The 17,122-nt window shown below is 36.8% G+C and overlaps 1 protein-coding gene across 3 annotated transcripts in view; it reads right to left on the bottom strand.

The window, feature by feature from the left end:
• The window catches only part of LOC110384640 (LIM and SH3 domain protein Lasp), a 41,992-nt gene that overhangs the window by 6,093 nt on the left and 18,777 nt on the right, over positions 1-17,122 (bottom strand). For all 3 annotated transcript variants that reach the window (XR_010277879.1, XR_010277880.1, XM_064042159.1), the window contains exons 2-7: positions 13,952-14,046; positions 8,564-8,696; positions 7,912-8,047; positions 5,218-5,646; positions 4,330-4,448; positions 3,824-3,871 (exon numbers count right to left, since the gene is read on the bottom strand). Coding sequence is in view for 1 of the 3 variants with exons in the window: in XM_064042159.1 (XP_063898229.1) it covers positions 3,824-3,871; positions 4,330-4,448; positions 5,218-5,646; positions 7,912-8,047; positions 8,564-8,696; positions 13,952-14,046 (960 nt within the window). In the remaining 2 variants the exon portion in view is untranslated. The remainder of the gene's footprint in view (positions 1-3,823; positions 3,872-4,329; positions 4,449-5,217; positions 5,647-7,911; positions 8,048-8,563; positions 8,697-13,951; positions 14,047-17,122) is intronic.

Below are 17,122 nucleotides of genomic sequence, written 5' to 3'. Positions count from 1 at the left end.
TGATAATCATTGTGACTCACCGCTTGAGGCTTACTGCGCACACTCAATGTTCTCGCCTTCATTTTTTCTTTCACCATCTCATAAATTTTAAACTTTTCTTTTAGATCTGGATATGTCGTAACACCGTAAAGCATGATTTTGTTACTCTCTAAGTCAGGTATCCCGTCTACAATGTAGCGGATGGCGATATAGTCCGGCATTTTACCACGTTTTCCTAATTCCTTCATTGTATATAGGTACTCTAATAGGGACTCACTGGGTTTTTTTCTACGCGCACTCATTAATTCATGCACTGTTTTTTGATCCAACGTGTCAGGAAATTCCTTTGAGATAGCCGTTTTCAACTCGTCCCATGTCTTGAAGGTTTTTTCGGCTCGGAACCAGAGCGCGGCTGTACCAGTATTGGGATTCTATAAAACTCGATCAACAACTCGCATTTCACTTCGATTCGTAATGTCATTTCATACTTTAGGGGAGGTAGGGGAGGGATGGGCACTTTTTCACATTTATTGCATAAAAAATCAGATTTTACAGATAATCAACTTTTATTGCCATTTCTTATGTTTGGCTAGATAAAATCAAAGAGCTATCCTAAAAATTACAATCAGTTTCAACATTACGAGATATTTAAACGGTTTAAATAAAACCGTCGACACGTCAAAATTTTGTTTAGTCTGACATGCTTTAGTTGGTACTTACGTAGTGTTTAAAATTACTTTTTGCTTTTTATAGGGTTTATCGTTTATAACATTTTGTCATAATAATTGCGTACTTTTTTGGGTCGGGGGTTTTTTTTAATTTATAATTTTATTTTATTTCATGGTTTTTTAAAGGAGCTCCTTAATGTTTCCTTCTTTTATGATGGGTTCGCTAATGCGATCTCAGCCAAAGGAAGCTGTTTAACAATCCTCATGACAAACTGGCTCTGGGAGAATTGCACAGATTGAGAAACAATAAAGATGGACCTTTGTTGATCCAGGGTTATATATCATTCTAGGGTTTCATCCGCCACATCCCATTTCCAGCTTTAGGTTCTCGTCAATTAGAAACATGAAGAAAACTAGTCAAGACAAATTAAACGAGCCCAAACTCGATGGGTTTACTAAAAGGCAGTTCAGGGTTACCTATCTTCGTGTCCTAACAGCAGACCAGCTCAGTGGTGCCAGAAGACATTAGTATTTCAAATTTTAGATCCCACATATGCTTGCAAGTAAACTGAGCGTGTAACATTCCTATCACACCTAACAAACGAGCTGATGACCTTGAAGACCTGAACCGATTTCCACCAAACATAGCTAAGAACACTCCCGAATGACATTCCTTTTAAACAAAAAAAACCGCATTACAATCGGATCATCCGTTTGGGAGCTACGATGCCACATACACACACACACACACACAGACACGTCAAACTTATAACACCCCGTCGTTTTTGCGTCGGGGGTTAAAAAGAATGGTTTGCGACGGGAAATTCCTAAAGATTTAATATAACGAGCAATACAAGAGGTATCAAAAGGTTAAAAAATAAAATTAACAGCTGATAAATATGGAGTCCCTAGATCAAGTTGGCAACGGTACCTGAAACAAGATTCTATAAAGGATTTTTAGCGCAGATTTATAACCTCACAAATTTTCACTGAAGAAGAAGAACAAAAATTTACAAATTATACATTACATGGTATGTCCAAGCCTCCCTACCATAGGGAGCATTGGACACTTTGACTTAGTTTATAAAAAAAATCGGTAAAAACTTAAGTAAAACGGTTTTATCTTATGTGCACTGAAAACTAGAAAATAAAAATAGTTACTTACCTGTCAACCTACGTAGGTGGTCCCGGTCATATTAGACTAAAATAAAACGTGGGGCCCATAAACTATTGCTGTAGTACCTCTTCTAGAGGTATAATAGGTGTGGATTGCATCGACTTACTATAATCGTAACTGGAGATTTTGACAATCAATCATTAATAATAGAAAATACACATACCTTTCATTAGTTTTCTCTTTATAACGATCCGAAACCGCAACAAAATATTTAAGTACTTTTACGAGTGTTTGTTCTTGACAACTCACAGAAATGACAGATAGTCTATGGATGAACACTGTTACCAGTCGGTAACGTAAACTACCCAATAAAAAAAAAAAACTATGATCAAATCAGAATAAAAGGACCCCCTTTTAATCTGATTTGATCATGTCTCCAACTGCCCATCTCCCCTACCTCCCTATAGATAGACAGATTTTGGCAGATCTGTCAAAATCTCGACTTTGATTTAGTTCAACTTGTCAACACGCTCGATAGTGTAGCGCTAGTGTAGTTTGACAATGTCAATCACGAAACTTTAAGGTAGAATTCCGTGGGTCGCGATTGTCGCAGCCGCGCGCGACAAAAGTCAACCTATGAAAATGTATGGCACCGCTGCCGAGGGCCGCGACAGTCGCGCGCGGACGACGAATTTCGTGAGCCGCTGGCGGCCGTACGCTTCTCAACATGGTCTAGCGCTTAATAACATCTATAGAATTTTAGTAAAACCAGAATTAAATTGTTGACAATGCCGCGAGCAGCTTACGAAATTCGTCGGCCGCGCGCGACTGTCACGGGCCTCGGCAACGGTGCCATACATTTTCATAGGTTGACTATTGTCGCGTCCACGGAATTCTACCTTTAGATCGAAGTCGAAGTGAGAGTGATGTCGAAGTGAGTTGTGATATTTTATAGAATCGACATGCAGTAAGCGAGCGCCTGGCGACGATGAGCTGTTGTATTGGTGACCACTGGAATATGTCTTTATTATCCTCGATATCTTGAATCCATTTCGAGACGGGGTACGTCTTGTCCTGCCCGCTGAACGATGGAACGGCGTCCTTGGTGTACCAGAGCTGCTCGTGGTCTGGTGAACCACCGGCATCAGTATCCTTCGACATCCTCTTGAAATCGTCGTAGTCGTAGCGTCGTAGTTTTCGTTAGTCGTCGTCGTCGTCGTAATAATTTTCGAAGGAAACCGGTGCGGCGTGCAGAGGCGTAATGGCGTTCCACGTGGCGTCTTTGTTCGTCGGTACGAATCGTATCCACAGCACTGATCCCGGACGAGCCCCCAAAACTGTGGGGATCAGGGTTCGTGGAATACTTGCGTAATTAAATAATAACCGTTGAATTTCAATCTAAACTGTTTATTACTATTTTTTTACTTAAAATCGTTAGGTACATCGTATGTTAACTCTTCCATCTTTTAAATTAAAAATCTCTAAACCAATCTCTCACTCTCATTCATTCATTCCCTCTTACTCCCACTCATTCGTTTAGAAACGTCCATCATCTTACACACATCTCGATCGTTCAGAAACATTCAATCCCACATAATTGGTAACATCTAAGTAGTTACAATATATAATATTTGGTCTAAAGTGTATTTTAAAGGCGTCCATAAATTTTTTTAGTAGTCAATAATAAGAAAAAATGGTTTTATCTAATAATATTTTTGGAAACGTTATTTGGTGACCATTTATCCATTTTGGTAACCGTTTAGAATTTTTTTGGTAGTAAAATAGGTACTTTTTTGGGTGGTGTTTAAACATAAGCCGAAAGTAAACCTCGTGAATATAAATAAACAACAATATGTATATAAAAAACTATCCTTGTAAAAAAATTAAGTTTTTTATTTTTTTATAGTTTATGATATGTGTTGTAAATATCTATGTAAATTAATACCAGTATGTTTTAACAACACTACTATATTGTAATTGGTGAAACTTGTAATGAAAGTTGTGTTCTGTTAATAATCTCAATTAATTAATTGATAAAACTGCGTTTGTTTTAATTTACCTCATCGCTGTCGCTCGCCTCGTAGTCGTACATAGCGATGTATACTCGCTGAAAATATAAAATTAACACTTTAAAATAAACACTTTATAATCATTTGTAATTATATCAACTAGGTAATTGTTTGACATAAGTTTGGATCATTTTGTCTAAATTAACATAATTCTTTTTCAATTGTCTTTAGAAAATTCATGGGTACGAGGGACGGTTAAAGGCTCCTTTTTAACGTGTTCTTAAATTAGTTCTCAGCGGAGTAAAAAGTCCCCAAAAAAGTTAAAAACACTATGCTTCTTGGCAGTTGGGTAAAAATACCTTCATTATTCACTTTTCATATTCAAAATCTACAACTCTGACCTGTGACACCCAAACTGAGAGAATTATGTAATCCTACATTTTATAACAGCGATAATTTTGCACCAATTTTCATCGAACTATATTGGCCCCGGCGAGGCCATTTTGTACCGATTATCAGACAGTCTCGCAACCTTTTCTCCTTTTAAAACACTAACCTGGTTGTGATGGTTGGCGGGCTGTCTAGGCAGTTCATTGGCCAGCGGGTCGAGGTCGGTCACGCGACCAATGTGACGGCTTTGTTGCTGTTGTTGCTGCTGCACTTGCTGGTGGGAACCTGATGATTATAGTGTAATTATTAGCTTATAAGTTAACTGAAAATAATCAAGAAATATATGTATTCTTAAAGGCTCCGAAACTACTGAACCGATTTGATAATTAATTTGTTTAGGAGCCACACTATCCCCTAGTAATACAGGCTATATTTTATCCAAGTACGGGAAGAAATTCCCACGTGACGCGGGTGATACCACGGGAAAACAGCTAGTGTAAAAAATAAAAGTGTCTGTCACGATTTCATACAGAAATTACAGAACCGATTTAAATAAAATGTAGAAAGGTAGTATGGAGCCTGAAAAAGGGTATATATTACTTTAAATCCCAGTAGTTTCCTCAAGACGCAGAAAATAAACAGTAGTCTAATAAGTAACAGTATCAAGATCATTTACAGATATAATTATAAAATAAATATTGAGAATAGTGAAATCGCTTTTACATGAAATCCGAAACTGAATTAATCTTGGGTTCGATTTATAATACATTTTTAAATACATAGAATAAGAAACTTACGGTTTTATAAGGAAAATTATGTAGTTTTTGTCAAAGAAGATTTTTTTATGAACATCAAAAATTGCTTGAATAACAAAACCCAACACCAAAAAGAAAACAAAAAATAAGTGAAAACATAAAATGAATGAAAGTTTGGACCCACAACATAAAAAGCAAATAAATAAAACTCGAGCAAAAAATCCAGGTAATGATCAGATTTTTTTGCTCGAGTGTATACCAAATTAAACAGTTTTCACAAAAACGCAAACATAACAAACCTCGTTTCCCATCACTAGTGCTATTATAAATAAGCGTAGCCGACGCCCTCTGCGTGTTCGGCGGCGCTCTAGGCCCGTCACTGATCGGATCATAATCCTGAATCCTGCCAATCTTCTGTTGCTGACTTTGTTGTTGCTGTTGCACCGGATAATTCTGATATTGCTGGTAATATTGGCCTTGATATTCTTGATATTGAGGATAGTATTCCTCTTTAGGCTTATAGTACTGTTCTTGATACTGTCTATTATGTCCCGAAGGTTGGTGAGCAACCTGTTGCTGCATTGGTTGCTGCACTGGCGGCGGGTGGTACGTGGTTGCTGGGGTCTGGTAGTGGTTCTTCGGGGGCAGATTTGGGGGCGGTATGTTTGGGGGCAGCATTTCTGTTGCGTAGTTGTCGATTTGTTGGTGATAGTTGTCCGATGGCACTTCTAAAGGGGAGGTTGATTAGAAACATATGTATGGGGGTCGGAAAAATAACATTAATTGTTCTACTATGTAAAACACTATAGATACACTATAGACTGTTAACTTTTTTTCTGCATTAATAGTATTAAGTTTGTATGATAAGGGAACTCCCTGACACCGATTTTAGAAATTCATCTGTATCCTTGATATTAATTTTATGCGGTTCGTATCATATGCATAGCATCAAGGACACCCTAAAAGGATTTTAACTACCTATGAAATTAACAGTCACCGTTACAATAATATAATAGCATGCATATTAATTTTGGAGTTATCGCTTTTCCCTTTACCCGAATAAATTGCTATATCTACCCGTTATTTTTACCATAAGTAATTATAAACAGATGTTTTTTTATGGACTCCAAGTATACATTTTCTAACTCTTCTTACTAAAAATCCCTTCATGCAAATTTGGTTAAACCGACTTCAAAAATGAAGGTCGTATTCTACCCGTATTATTTAAATATGTCATAGTGAATAATGATTGTTATTCAAAAAACTCGAACTTTAAACAAATCGTATGAAAATACACCATAACTTGAATTAACACAATATTACCACATAGTAGGTAATTTTAAGGATGGCAACATTTTTTGAAGACAGTTACAAAATCACGGGAAACAATTAAAAATGAACATAAAATGCTTGAAAAACACAAAGTAAAAAAAAAACTAAGTTCTGTCTAGATACAGGAAAATAGTTTCATTTTCAGTCAGTATTGAGCAGGAAAATTGCCAACTGAACTATAATTAAATTAATGATAGTGGTTGAGGAAAAAATATATTTTTAGACGTGATTTCACTGGTCATGCATTTTCAGGTATTTTGAATTCATCTACAACCTGGGTGCTACATGTAGTACTATTGGCATAAAACTCCTGCCTATCTGATCTACTTAACCGGGTGACATAGCATATATTTTTATTTATTTATAGTACTTTATGCACACATATTGAAAACTATGTACAAAGGTGGACTTAACGCCTTAATATGTACTCATCATCAGCCTTTTTATTGTCCCACTGCAGGGCACAGGCCTCCTCTCACGCGGAGAAGGATTGTGCATTAATGACCACGCTTGGTCTCGGCGGATTGGCGATTTCAGACTTCTAATGTCAACAAGATGTTTTGTCAGATTTGAAGATGACCTGCTTCGAATCGAATAGGCACAGTCATGCATGCACTGTGACTTTTTTTCCGGCAGTTATTTTGTAATAACTAAAACTTCTACTTTACATGTATCTATCTAATAATGGGTAGGAACGATTGACCACTATGAAGTTTGACTGGTAGTGACTTTGGAAGATCATTATCTGACTAGCCTTTTCCCAACTATGTTGCGGTAGGAAGATGTGACAAAAGAAACCCATATTGTTCCTTTACAATTTTAACAACTTTCTAGGTGTGACAACCAATATCCCGTTATTGTGATATATGTATAGGGCCCCTACAAAATTTATATTAATAATGCAGTATTCCTTTATTCGTTTTTCTATGACAATGTTATTTTTCCGATTAAATGGTCGATATGAGAGTTAGCAACAAATGTTGGTAAACCATCAATGATTTGGACATGGGACCACATTAAATGGACCATGAGCGATGAGAAAATGTACCTTTTTGATATCAATAAGACCGTCAAAACAAGTTTTTGAAAATATTAGAATTTTAGTGTTATAAGCTGGCAACACCTTTCTAAAAAAAACGAGTTTCTGCAACTATTAACATACTGAAAATTAGTTTGTGAAATATACTCTTTAAACTATAGATTCATATAAAATTTGTAATTTAAATATGTGTAAAAATTGTTCGGACAGTCTTATTATGGAATTGATTTTTAATGTGTGGACTGAATTTTGATAATAACTTAATAATGATCATGAATATTTAATTACTTTGTAACTCGAATTATCTTACGGATGTAAGTTATCGAATTCTTTGGATCATCCAGCGTTTTTTTGTAATGAATTTTGCATAGTTAAGACAGTAATTTTATTTCCGCTTTGAATAAAAAAATATCCTCTTTAGTATATGTATATATGTACTTGATAATTTAGGTGGAATCTCAAATTACCTTAATTAAATGAATTATTAATTAATTAACTTTATAGAACAACAAATATTAAAATAAAAAGTAATTATTTGTCAAATCAAAATTCAGTCCAACACAGCACCAACATAACCAAACACACAACATTTACCAACCAGCCAACATTGTGACCAACTTACCAACAATTTCTCCATTCTCATTGATCTGGCGCTGTTTCTCCATCTGAGCCTTCTTCTCCAGTTCTCCATGATAAGCTACGTTGCTGATTATCTTCGTGTTAGCTTTAATTCTTAAGGTTTCTGGGTCGTCGGCAACCTGTAAGTAAGATTTGTACTGAATTGAAGTTTAGAGCTGTTTCTTTGCTATTTTGATAGAGATTGTAGACTGATTTGAGCCACGGCGGCTGTTCTCACTAAGGAGATCAGCCAGTTGCGCAGGACATATTATAGTGCACAAGCATTTGCGCAAACACAGGTGCACTCTCTGTTACTTCACTCTCATAACCCGATGGGAGCCGACACCACCGGGGAGAGGTCAGGTGCACGGGGCACCTGATCTTTCTGTATTCATTTTTTTTTTGTATTAATCGTAACTTTCAGATTTCAGGCTACTTTGTGTTCTTATTGTCCCAATGCAGGGAACAGATTTCTTACCATGCAGAGAAGGAATAAGCGTTATAAGGCGTTTGACGAAAACAGCTAAGACACGTGTGTAAAATAGGAGCACTCAGCAGTGACCGAGTCCTCGAGTCATACAAAGACCATGTACACATAAATAAGGGCGGTTCACCCGCTTTCTCAAGATGAAACATCTATATTTCTTAATACATACCTGTGTGAATTTCCCCTTGCTCTTCTCGAAGTCAGCGTGGTACTTGACGTTGCTCTGTATCTTCGTGTTTTCAGCTATTCGCTTCAGTTCAGGAGTTTCAGCCATCGTCGTGTGCTTTGCTTTCGGGACGTGTCTGTAATTTCACGGAATTATGTTTAATACTTTTTCTTTCGGATATTGTGGAAGAGGATGATCAAAAAAACGATGGATGGACTGTGTGATATGGTTAGAATGTTACTTGTGAGATGACGACAGATAGAAGAGTAGAGTATGGAAGAAGAAAACGTGCTGCTCAGGGGACCACATGCAAAATTAGGATAAAACATGAGTGTAAAACTGTATTCAGTGAGGAGATCATGGCTAAATATGGCTAATATAATATACGAGGCATCTATGTATGTCATGAAGAGTTCCTCCGTTTTGCGAAAGGCATATTAACTAATTTGTGGGTTCTAGCTGCCGTTTGAAAATCTAGTAATCAGAGTATTCAGGAGCCAGAGATTTTGACAACTGGTTTGAGGAGGCCAGATAAGCTGTCGTTCCATGTAATTTAATGAGCAGTTTTTGGAAAGGCTAGGAGGAAGATTCAAGGCGCGGAAAATGCGGAAAGCAGCTAGTAATCCATATTTAAGCAAACACATACTAAGATTCCTTTCTAGATGGATATTTTCTGTTTTTTTTTTTTAGTCCGATCAGTAACACTAATGTGTCCAATTACTAAAGAATTTGCCGTCAAGCGTAAAATTCGCAGTTTTTAGCAAAAAAGAAAAAAACAGTAGTTTCCGCGAAGTAGTAAGTAAAAGTGTGAATAATCGCGACAATCAAACTTTCATTTATTGTGACAGCACGCACTTTGAAGATTTTTGTTGATTGATGGAAATTGTAATGAGATGATGGAAATTGACTTATAAAATAGCTACTGTTTTTATGACACCACTTTTATTTAGCTTTTTCCAGCGGTTTTGCCTGTGTCCCATGCGAACTACTTTACCTGAATAAATATGGGAAACTAGCTCCTGCTAGTCTTCATCGATAAATGGGCTATCTAAGAGTAAAATATGTTTTCTAATTGATTTAGTGGTCCCTGAGATTAGCACGTTTAAACAAACTCATATTATTGTTTTTTTATTTTATTTTTTAATGTTACTTTTTTTTGTAAATAAAACTTTTAAATAGGTATGTTATGTAAATATTTCTAACCGAGGTTAAAACAAATTAAAGTATACGTTATATGTGACATTTTTGCCAACTTAATTAAGCAAAATTCCTACATTTATGGGTGTAACGCTTATAATAGTTGCGTGCAGTAAATGCTATGTGAACGAGGTCAGGCAATGAAATACTAAGTCAGCTATATCTTAGTTATTGATGACAAACGCGTTTTATTAAGTAAAGCACTATTATATCGGGTGTGTCGTTCATAATCACATTAAATTCTATCACATGTACTTCATGATATTCTATAGTGAATTGTAAAAAAAATAACATAATCCATTCAGTGGTTTAGCCACAGGACTCATTTTTCGTTTTCATAATTTACAACATCATGTGTAAAGCAGAGATAAAGTTAGGAGTATTGAATGTTTTGATCAGTTGACAGCTGTCAGTTTTCAAGGGAGAATTTCAGCTGTTTGTAATGACTGACTTCTATATGGTGTTCTAATTTTCGCACATTTTTATTCTATTTACTTTGTTTGAAAAATGCATTTTTTTATTTTTGCGTATTTTTCTTTTTTCTTTGTGTTAATCGACATATATCAACCAGTATATTAACGCATTTCATTTAATGTGATTATGAACGACACACCCGATATAGTGCATAATTGTTGACCTTATAACTAGGGTGGGGAAAGTCTCGACGTAAGATTTATCGATAAATCTTTTCGTTTTGTTTTCATGAAAGTTATTATACTACATGGTCTTCATTGTGCCATCCAAATCGCGGGAGAACTATTTTCCACGACAGATTAATAAGTAGCCTTTTTCTTTTTCCAGGCTCTAGTCTAGAGTATAAAAATACATGTGACATTTTTGATAACATTAAAATTAAGCAAAATTCCTACATTTTATGGGTGTAACGCTTATAGTTGCGTGCAGTAAATGTTATGTGAACGAGGTCAGGCTATGAAATAGTTACTTAGTCAACTATATCTTAGTTATTGATGACAAACGCGTTTTACTAAGTAAAGCATTATAGTATATCAGAATTGTTGACCTTATAACTAGGGTGGGGAAAGTGTCGATGTAAGATTTATCGATAATGTCTACTTGTCTTTAGAAGAAAAAGATTTTACGTTGTAAAAGAATTTGTCAGCTTCAGAGTATCTGTATACCAAATTCCATTTAAATTGATTCACAAGTTTTGGCTCGCTAACAAAACAGACAGGGCAGGAATTACTTTCGGATTTAAAGTAATTTGGGAAATCCAACTTATAGGCTGGTTCTTAAAAATCGTTCAAAGATTTAGTAGCTTTAAGAACTACCACTATTTTAGGTACAAACAGTGCAAAAGCAATATATTTTTTATTCGGGTCATAAAATAAAAAGTATGTTACTAAATTTCACGGAAATCGCTTAAACACTTAAAGGAAACACAAATCAAACTATTACAAAACTATCGATAATTAAATTAATTAGATTCCACATAACATCCGAAGTAGGATAAAATCTGCATTGCATAACAAACCTGGTCAGCAGTCAACCAGTCCGTCATTTACATTGAAATCGGTGCAGCCGTTTTGACGTAACAGACGTAATAAACGTGTTTGTTTATATGTTACGTCGTTCGAGTGTCGATGTCGATAAAAATGTGGTCACTTCCTTTTGTTTTTCGTAAAAGTGGAATTCTATCGATATTTATAATTTTTAAATGGTCACAACTCAAATTTTCTGGTTCATAAAATAATATTAGATTTTTATTATTCGGTTTATTTCGGTTAGCAGTTTCACCCGCATCACGTAGGCACTATTCCGCGCACACGGATAAAAATATTTAAATACTGGATAAATGGGCTACTAACACTGCAAGAATTTTATAAATCGGACCAGTAGTAGTTCTTGAAATTATTGATTAAAAAATAACTCTTCCGCTTTGTTATATTACTCTTGCGGTTTAACTCACATTTTAGCAGATTACCGAAGGGAAAGGTACCAAATTCCATTCCACTTGCATTACAAAAATCTCGATTTGTTCAGCCGTTTTACCGTGAAAGAGTAACAAACAAACGCATTTACAAGTAAAAATGGATTTTAGTAAACATTTTCTTTTACATACGATGATGATGTTTTCCTAGCCTATTATCGGCTACGGCGGCTGTTCTCATATAAGGAGATCAGCCAACTGCGCAGGACATATTATAGTGTACAAGCATTTGCGCTGACACAAGTGCACTCACTATTCCTTCACTCTCATAACCCGATGGGATGGCAATCCGACACGACCGGAGAGAGATCAGGCGTAGGACCGACATTAACGTGCTCTCCGATGCACGGGTGTATCAATCACCAACTTCCAAATTACGGGCTGTTTTATGACAGTTTCTTAAACCAATTTCGGCCCGGGAATCGAACCCGAGACCTCGTGCTCAGCAGCCGCGCTTGCGACAGCTAGACCAACGAAGCAGTTAGACTACATACTTACATAGCAATAAAATTTCATTGTTTATGATCTTAAAAGTCTACATATGACATGCGCGTGATTCACACATTATGCGGTGTAGCAGAACGGCGGTAGTGAGTAATTCAGTAATTGCTATGAGTAACTACATACATAAACAAACACGGCTTTAAACCGTCAAACTTTGAGCATTCAGCCAACCGGAGTATGAGAGGGCTGCGGGATTGTTCGAAAGAGTTACCGCGGCGCTGGTACATAAAGGGTTTCAGAAGGAACATGTTGGGTTTAAAGAGTCTGACAGTCCCTCAAGTTGCACCAACAGTGGGAGGGATTATTTGACGACTTCCCAAAAAAATACAGATCTCTATCGGTGGATTTCAATAACCTTTCTATCTGTGAAGTAACGAAACAAATAGTGATAGCTCACTCAATTTTCCATCACATCGATACGCACACACGCCATTAACCTGACAAAGTCAAAGGTTTTGTTCCATATATACCTATTACTTAATAAACTTCAATATCTAGGTGCACGGTTCCGAGGAGTAGGTCTTACGGAGAAGAATAGGCAAGAAGCTCCATAGATATTCTTTGAACAGATGCCAGCACATTAAGCTATCACAATCCCTTAGTTTAATTTAATAGATCTCAGGTACGGCAATAGGGTAGTGTCCAGGGTCGAAATAATGAAATAATATTTAGTCCGCTTTTTAGATAATCTAAAAATATTGGATACGTATTTTTTCTTTTTTTATTTAAACATAAAATGACAAAGATAATACACTTCAAAAATTAGGAGGGCCTTTACGTCACAGTGTCCTGAAAATTGTAGCAACTTGTGACGTCACACTCAACTTTAACACGCTATATCTTAACAAGTTCTGATCCAATTTAAAAAAGAAAAAATACGTATCGCTTAATTTTGGACAATCTACAAGACGGACTAATTATTATTTTTTAGGAAACTAGCCAACACCAGCTTGTGGTCGCTCTCTTTCCTTGAATCTTTGAAGTCTCAATAACCAAAATTCATAGAATACTTCAACCAGATTCCTATGACGACTCCCTCAAAAATGCGGCAAAGCAAAAAGCCAACAAGTCCATAAATAAACCTATTAAAACGTATCCAACCTTGACCTACGCAGTGCGTGCTTTGCATATGCCGATAGGCGGGTATTAACATTTGTATTAGGTAACGGCTAGTTTACATAATTATTGTTGCAACGAAAGTGAAAATGAATGGACAGTATGGACACTGTTTTATCGTTTGAATTGATTGTGATGTTTTATGGCTGTCTGTCTGTATGTTCGTCGTGTTATGAATCAGGATCATGTGGGGAAGGGAACATCTTTGGCAGTCGTTACGGGTAATCAGAAGCGAGAAAGTCAGACAACCAGTCTTACCAAGGGGTATTTGTTGCCCGGGTAACTGGGTTGAGTAGGTCGTAAAGGCAGTCGCTCCTTGTAAAACACTGGTACTCAACTGCATCTGGTTAGACTGGAAGCCGACCCCAAAATAGTTGAGAAGAAAAGGTTCGGGAGATGATGAAGAATACTGGATCAACAATCGCAAATTGGAAGGTCCGTGAGAAAGATACTTGGGAAAATGCTGGGCCATGCTCATGATGGAATAATTTAAAGGTCATCATCTCCTGCCCTTGTCCAAATTTTATTTCTGGTCCGCGCAACACGTTTTCTCCTTCCATATGCCGTCATCTCACAAGTAACATTTTGAATTATGTTTAAAATTAGATAATATAAAATGTACTTACGCTTCGCAGTATGGTAGTTTCCCGTATCCTTTGTATGTCCTCATGTTGAGAGTCATGCCACATTCCTGGCATTTGAAACAGCCTTTGTGCCATACCTGAAATCAAAAACATTGATCGTTGTAAAATTTTCAATACATTGTTAATTAAACACGAAGACACTAATTTATTTGGCTTTTGAAGTCTTCCTTTTACAAAAATTCTTGTTTTGTATGGTTACACCCGTGTCTCTAGAGAACCACTTCTCGTACCCAGTTGAAAAGTAGCCTATGTCCTTTCTCATGCTGTACTAACTATGACTAAGTGTGTATCTCCCTCTATGTCATTTAAATCGCTTCAGTAGTTTTGGCAACTCTGACACCAGGGCCTGCTAGGTGATTAAAACCTGTGGCCCACTCGATAAGAAGAGAAGTTTGTAGTTGACGGCCTGATTTTCGGGCTTAAGTTACTTTTGCATTTATAATGTGTCTATTTCTGCCTGTCTGTGGGGAAAACCGTCTCTAAAACCGCGCGTATCAGCTAGTATGAAAATAATTATTACGTCTGTATGTCTAAACGCAATTGTTACACGTTTTTCCTCAACGATATCGTAATTAAGTGAATTGCAAAACATCACGTGTGACATGTAGCATAAAATTATCATAGTAAGCGGTTGGTCAATCACCTAGGATGTAAATGTTGCTACGTGAGCAATATCTACTTAGTTCTGAAGAAAACTTTTCTTTTAATATACTTGTCGTCAAACTTTTTGGCGTGACGAAACATTGGGAGTCCCTACTTAGAAACTATTGTCGGGTCTTGCGAGTCCGGGGATGCGGGATTGTTCGTGCGAGTTACCGCGGCCCTAGTACATAAAGGACTTAAGAAGGAACATGGTGGGTTTTAGTCAGTAAGAGTCTGACACTCCTTCACGCTGCACCCATATCGGGAGGGGTCATTTGATGATTTCCCTCTAAAAAAAATCTTCGTGGGTGGTAAAGTTTTGGGATATATCTGTCTGTCAAGCTTTCACGCCAAAACCACAGGACCGATTTTAATGAAGTTTTGTACACAGAAAGTCTAAAGCCTGATAAAGGACATAGGCTACTTTTTCCCCGGTTGCTGGAAGTCATTCTCCCTGAACGTGGTTAAAACAAGGACGAGAAGTGGTACTCCCGGAATCTGGCTATATCAAAGAACAGCTATTTTTAAATAAGTACCGTGTACATTTTTTGGAAACAATACCCACTATCATATCATTCACATCTAAAATATTGAGCCACAGTCCATCGGGCGTTGCGCAAAGTTTTCGCAAACGCTGGCCCACTTCACAGCATATAATACAACAATTAGGTAACAATACATGGTATTTTGCAGACGTCGATTACGTTTGGATGCAACCGGGAGTTATATTGTTGTGAAGTCAGGGTTTTTTTGATGGGTATTCATGGATTTTTCTCATGTGAGCTTGTACAAAGGGTCAGACATTTTTTTTAGTTCTTTGTAACCTTTAACATTTCTTTGTTGAAAGAAGGTAACTTACTTTCGCATTTAATTATTGGTAAGGACTGGTAGCTATTCCCCACGTTTTAACACGTTCCAAAGTCAAATTTTCCGCACCTGGGCAAAAGTATCTTATGTCCTTTTTCAGACTTTAGACTATCTTTGTAAATTTAAATCGGTTCAGTAGTTTTGACGTGAAAGCTTGACAGACAGACAGTGGAATTTATAATATTACGAGGTATATTGTATGCGTTTAAACGGCCCAGAGAGCGGAGATTTTGAAATGATCTTTATCATGTTTAGCACGAAGAATAGAAGGAGAAATGATGATATTATGAAAAGCATTTCATCCATAAGTGGAAAATGAAGCATACAATTATATAAGCAAGTCTTCAAATGGCTTAAAACAGTTTGTCATTCTGATATTTCTCAGTCAAGGTTAGTTCTCGACTAAAAGTCTAGTGTCAGCGTTTTTACCTTTGTTAGTAAGTGCGGCATATTTTTGACCCAGATTATACCAACGCAGACAATAGGCTATAACATAATAGAACGGGCGGGATATGCGCGAACGCATGACTCACGGTTCACAATTAGATTTAGTTTATGTTTGGTGTAACGAGCAGTTTTTATAGAAGTATAGAAAGAGTTGCTTTTCACGTTAGATAGAAAAGTATGGAAGATTACCCTAAATAAAATTGGGATAGAGGCAGGAGGAAGATCGTAGATAAGGTTATGTATGAGAACATATGCATGTTGAGAGAACGGGTTTCCCATGTTGTTATAGGTAATTGGAGGAACTTGGTAAAAAGAAAGATGATGTTCACTGTAAATATCCATCCTCCGAGCCTTTTTCTCAACTATGTTGGGGTCGGCTTCCAGTGTAACCTTATGTACTTAGCTGGGTACCAGTGTTTTATAAGGTGCGACTGCCCTATCTGACCTCCTCAACCAGTTACCCGGGCAACCCAGTAAATAATAGGATACTTTTACCTCGAAAACATAATTTCCTAATTTTATATATGTTTTGTACATAGTCCTACTAATATTATAAACGCGAAAGTTTGTATGTATGGATGTATGGATGTTTGTTACTCTTTCACGCAAAAACTACTGAATGGATTTTAATTAAACTTAACAATAATATAGCTTATACATCAGAATAACACATAGGCTACAATTTGTAAACATATTGTTCGAAATACTAAACCTGCGCAGACGAAGTCGCGGGTACCAGGTAGTATTTTATATAGTATTTTTATTTAGAAAAGTAGTTTAAGTTTGTAAATATGGATTTCCTAAGTATTTGAGCGAGGAATTCCAACAAAATTGTTCGAACGAAAAATGTGTACGCATCGGCACGAGTCCACTGCTATCATTGTGTTTGCGAACAAAGGTTACAATTTCGCGGACATTTTAGAAATGTTTGCACACAATTTGTTATTGTTTGCTAGAGCGAGTACGCCAGAAGATACATTTGCGTAAGTCACAATTTCTTACAGTGGTAGAATCTCACCTTGCGATTAAACATAAAAATAAGATTTAAGTATAATCACTAATCAGTCTAGGCGGCTGGTTGACGCTTCTCGTGACCAAAAGGCTGGCTATTACCTCTGACAAAGGCTCAGCATGGCCATCCAACGAGGTAATGCTGCCAGCAGCAGGGTACGCTCTCAGTTGACAGCGATGGGGATG

This window comes from Helicoverpa armigera, chromosome 27 (assembly GCF_030705265.1).
Source record: "Helicoverpa armigera isolate CAAS_96S chromosome 27, ASM3070526v1, whole genome shotgun sequence".
In the NCBI taxonomy this organism is placed as follows: domain Eukaryota; kingdom Metazoa; phylum Arthropoda; class Insecta; order Lepidoptera; family Noctuidae; genus Helicoverpa; species Helicoverpa armigera.
The sequence above is the reverse complement of the archived record's forward strand: the minus strand, read 5'-3'. Positions and strand labels throughout refer to the sequence as shown.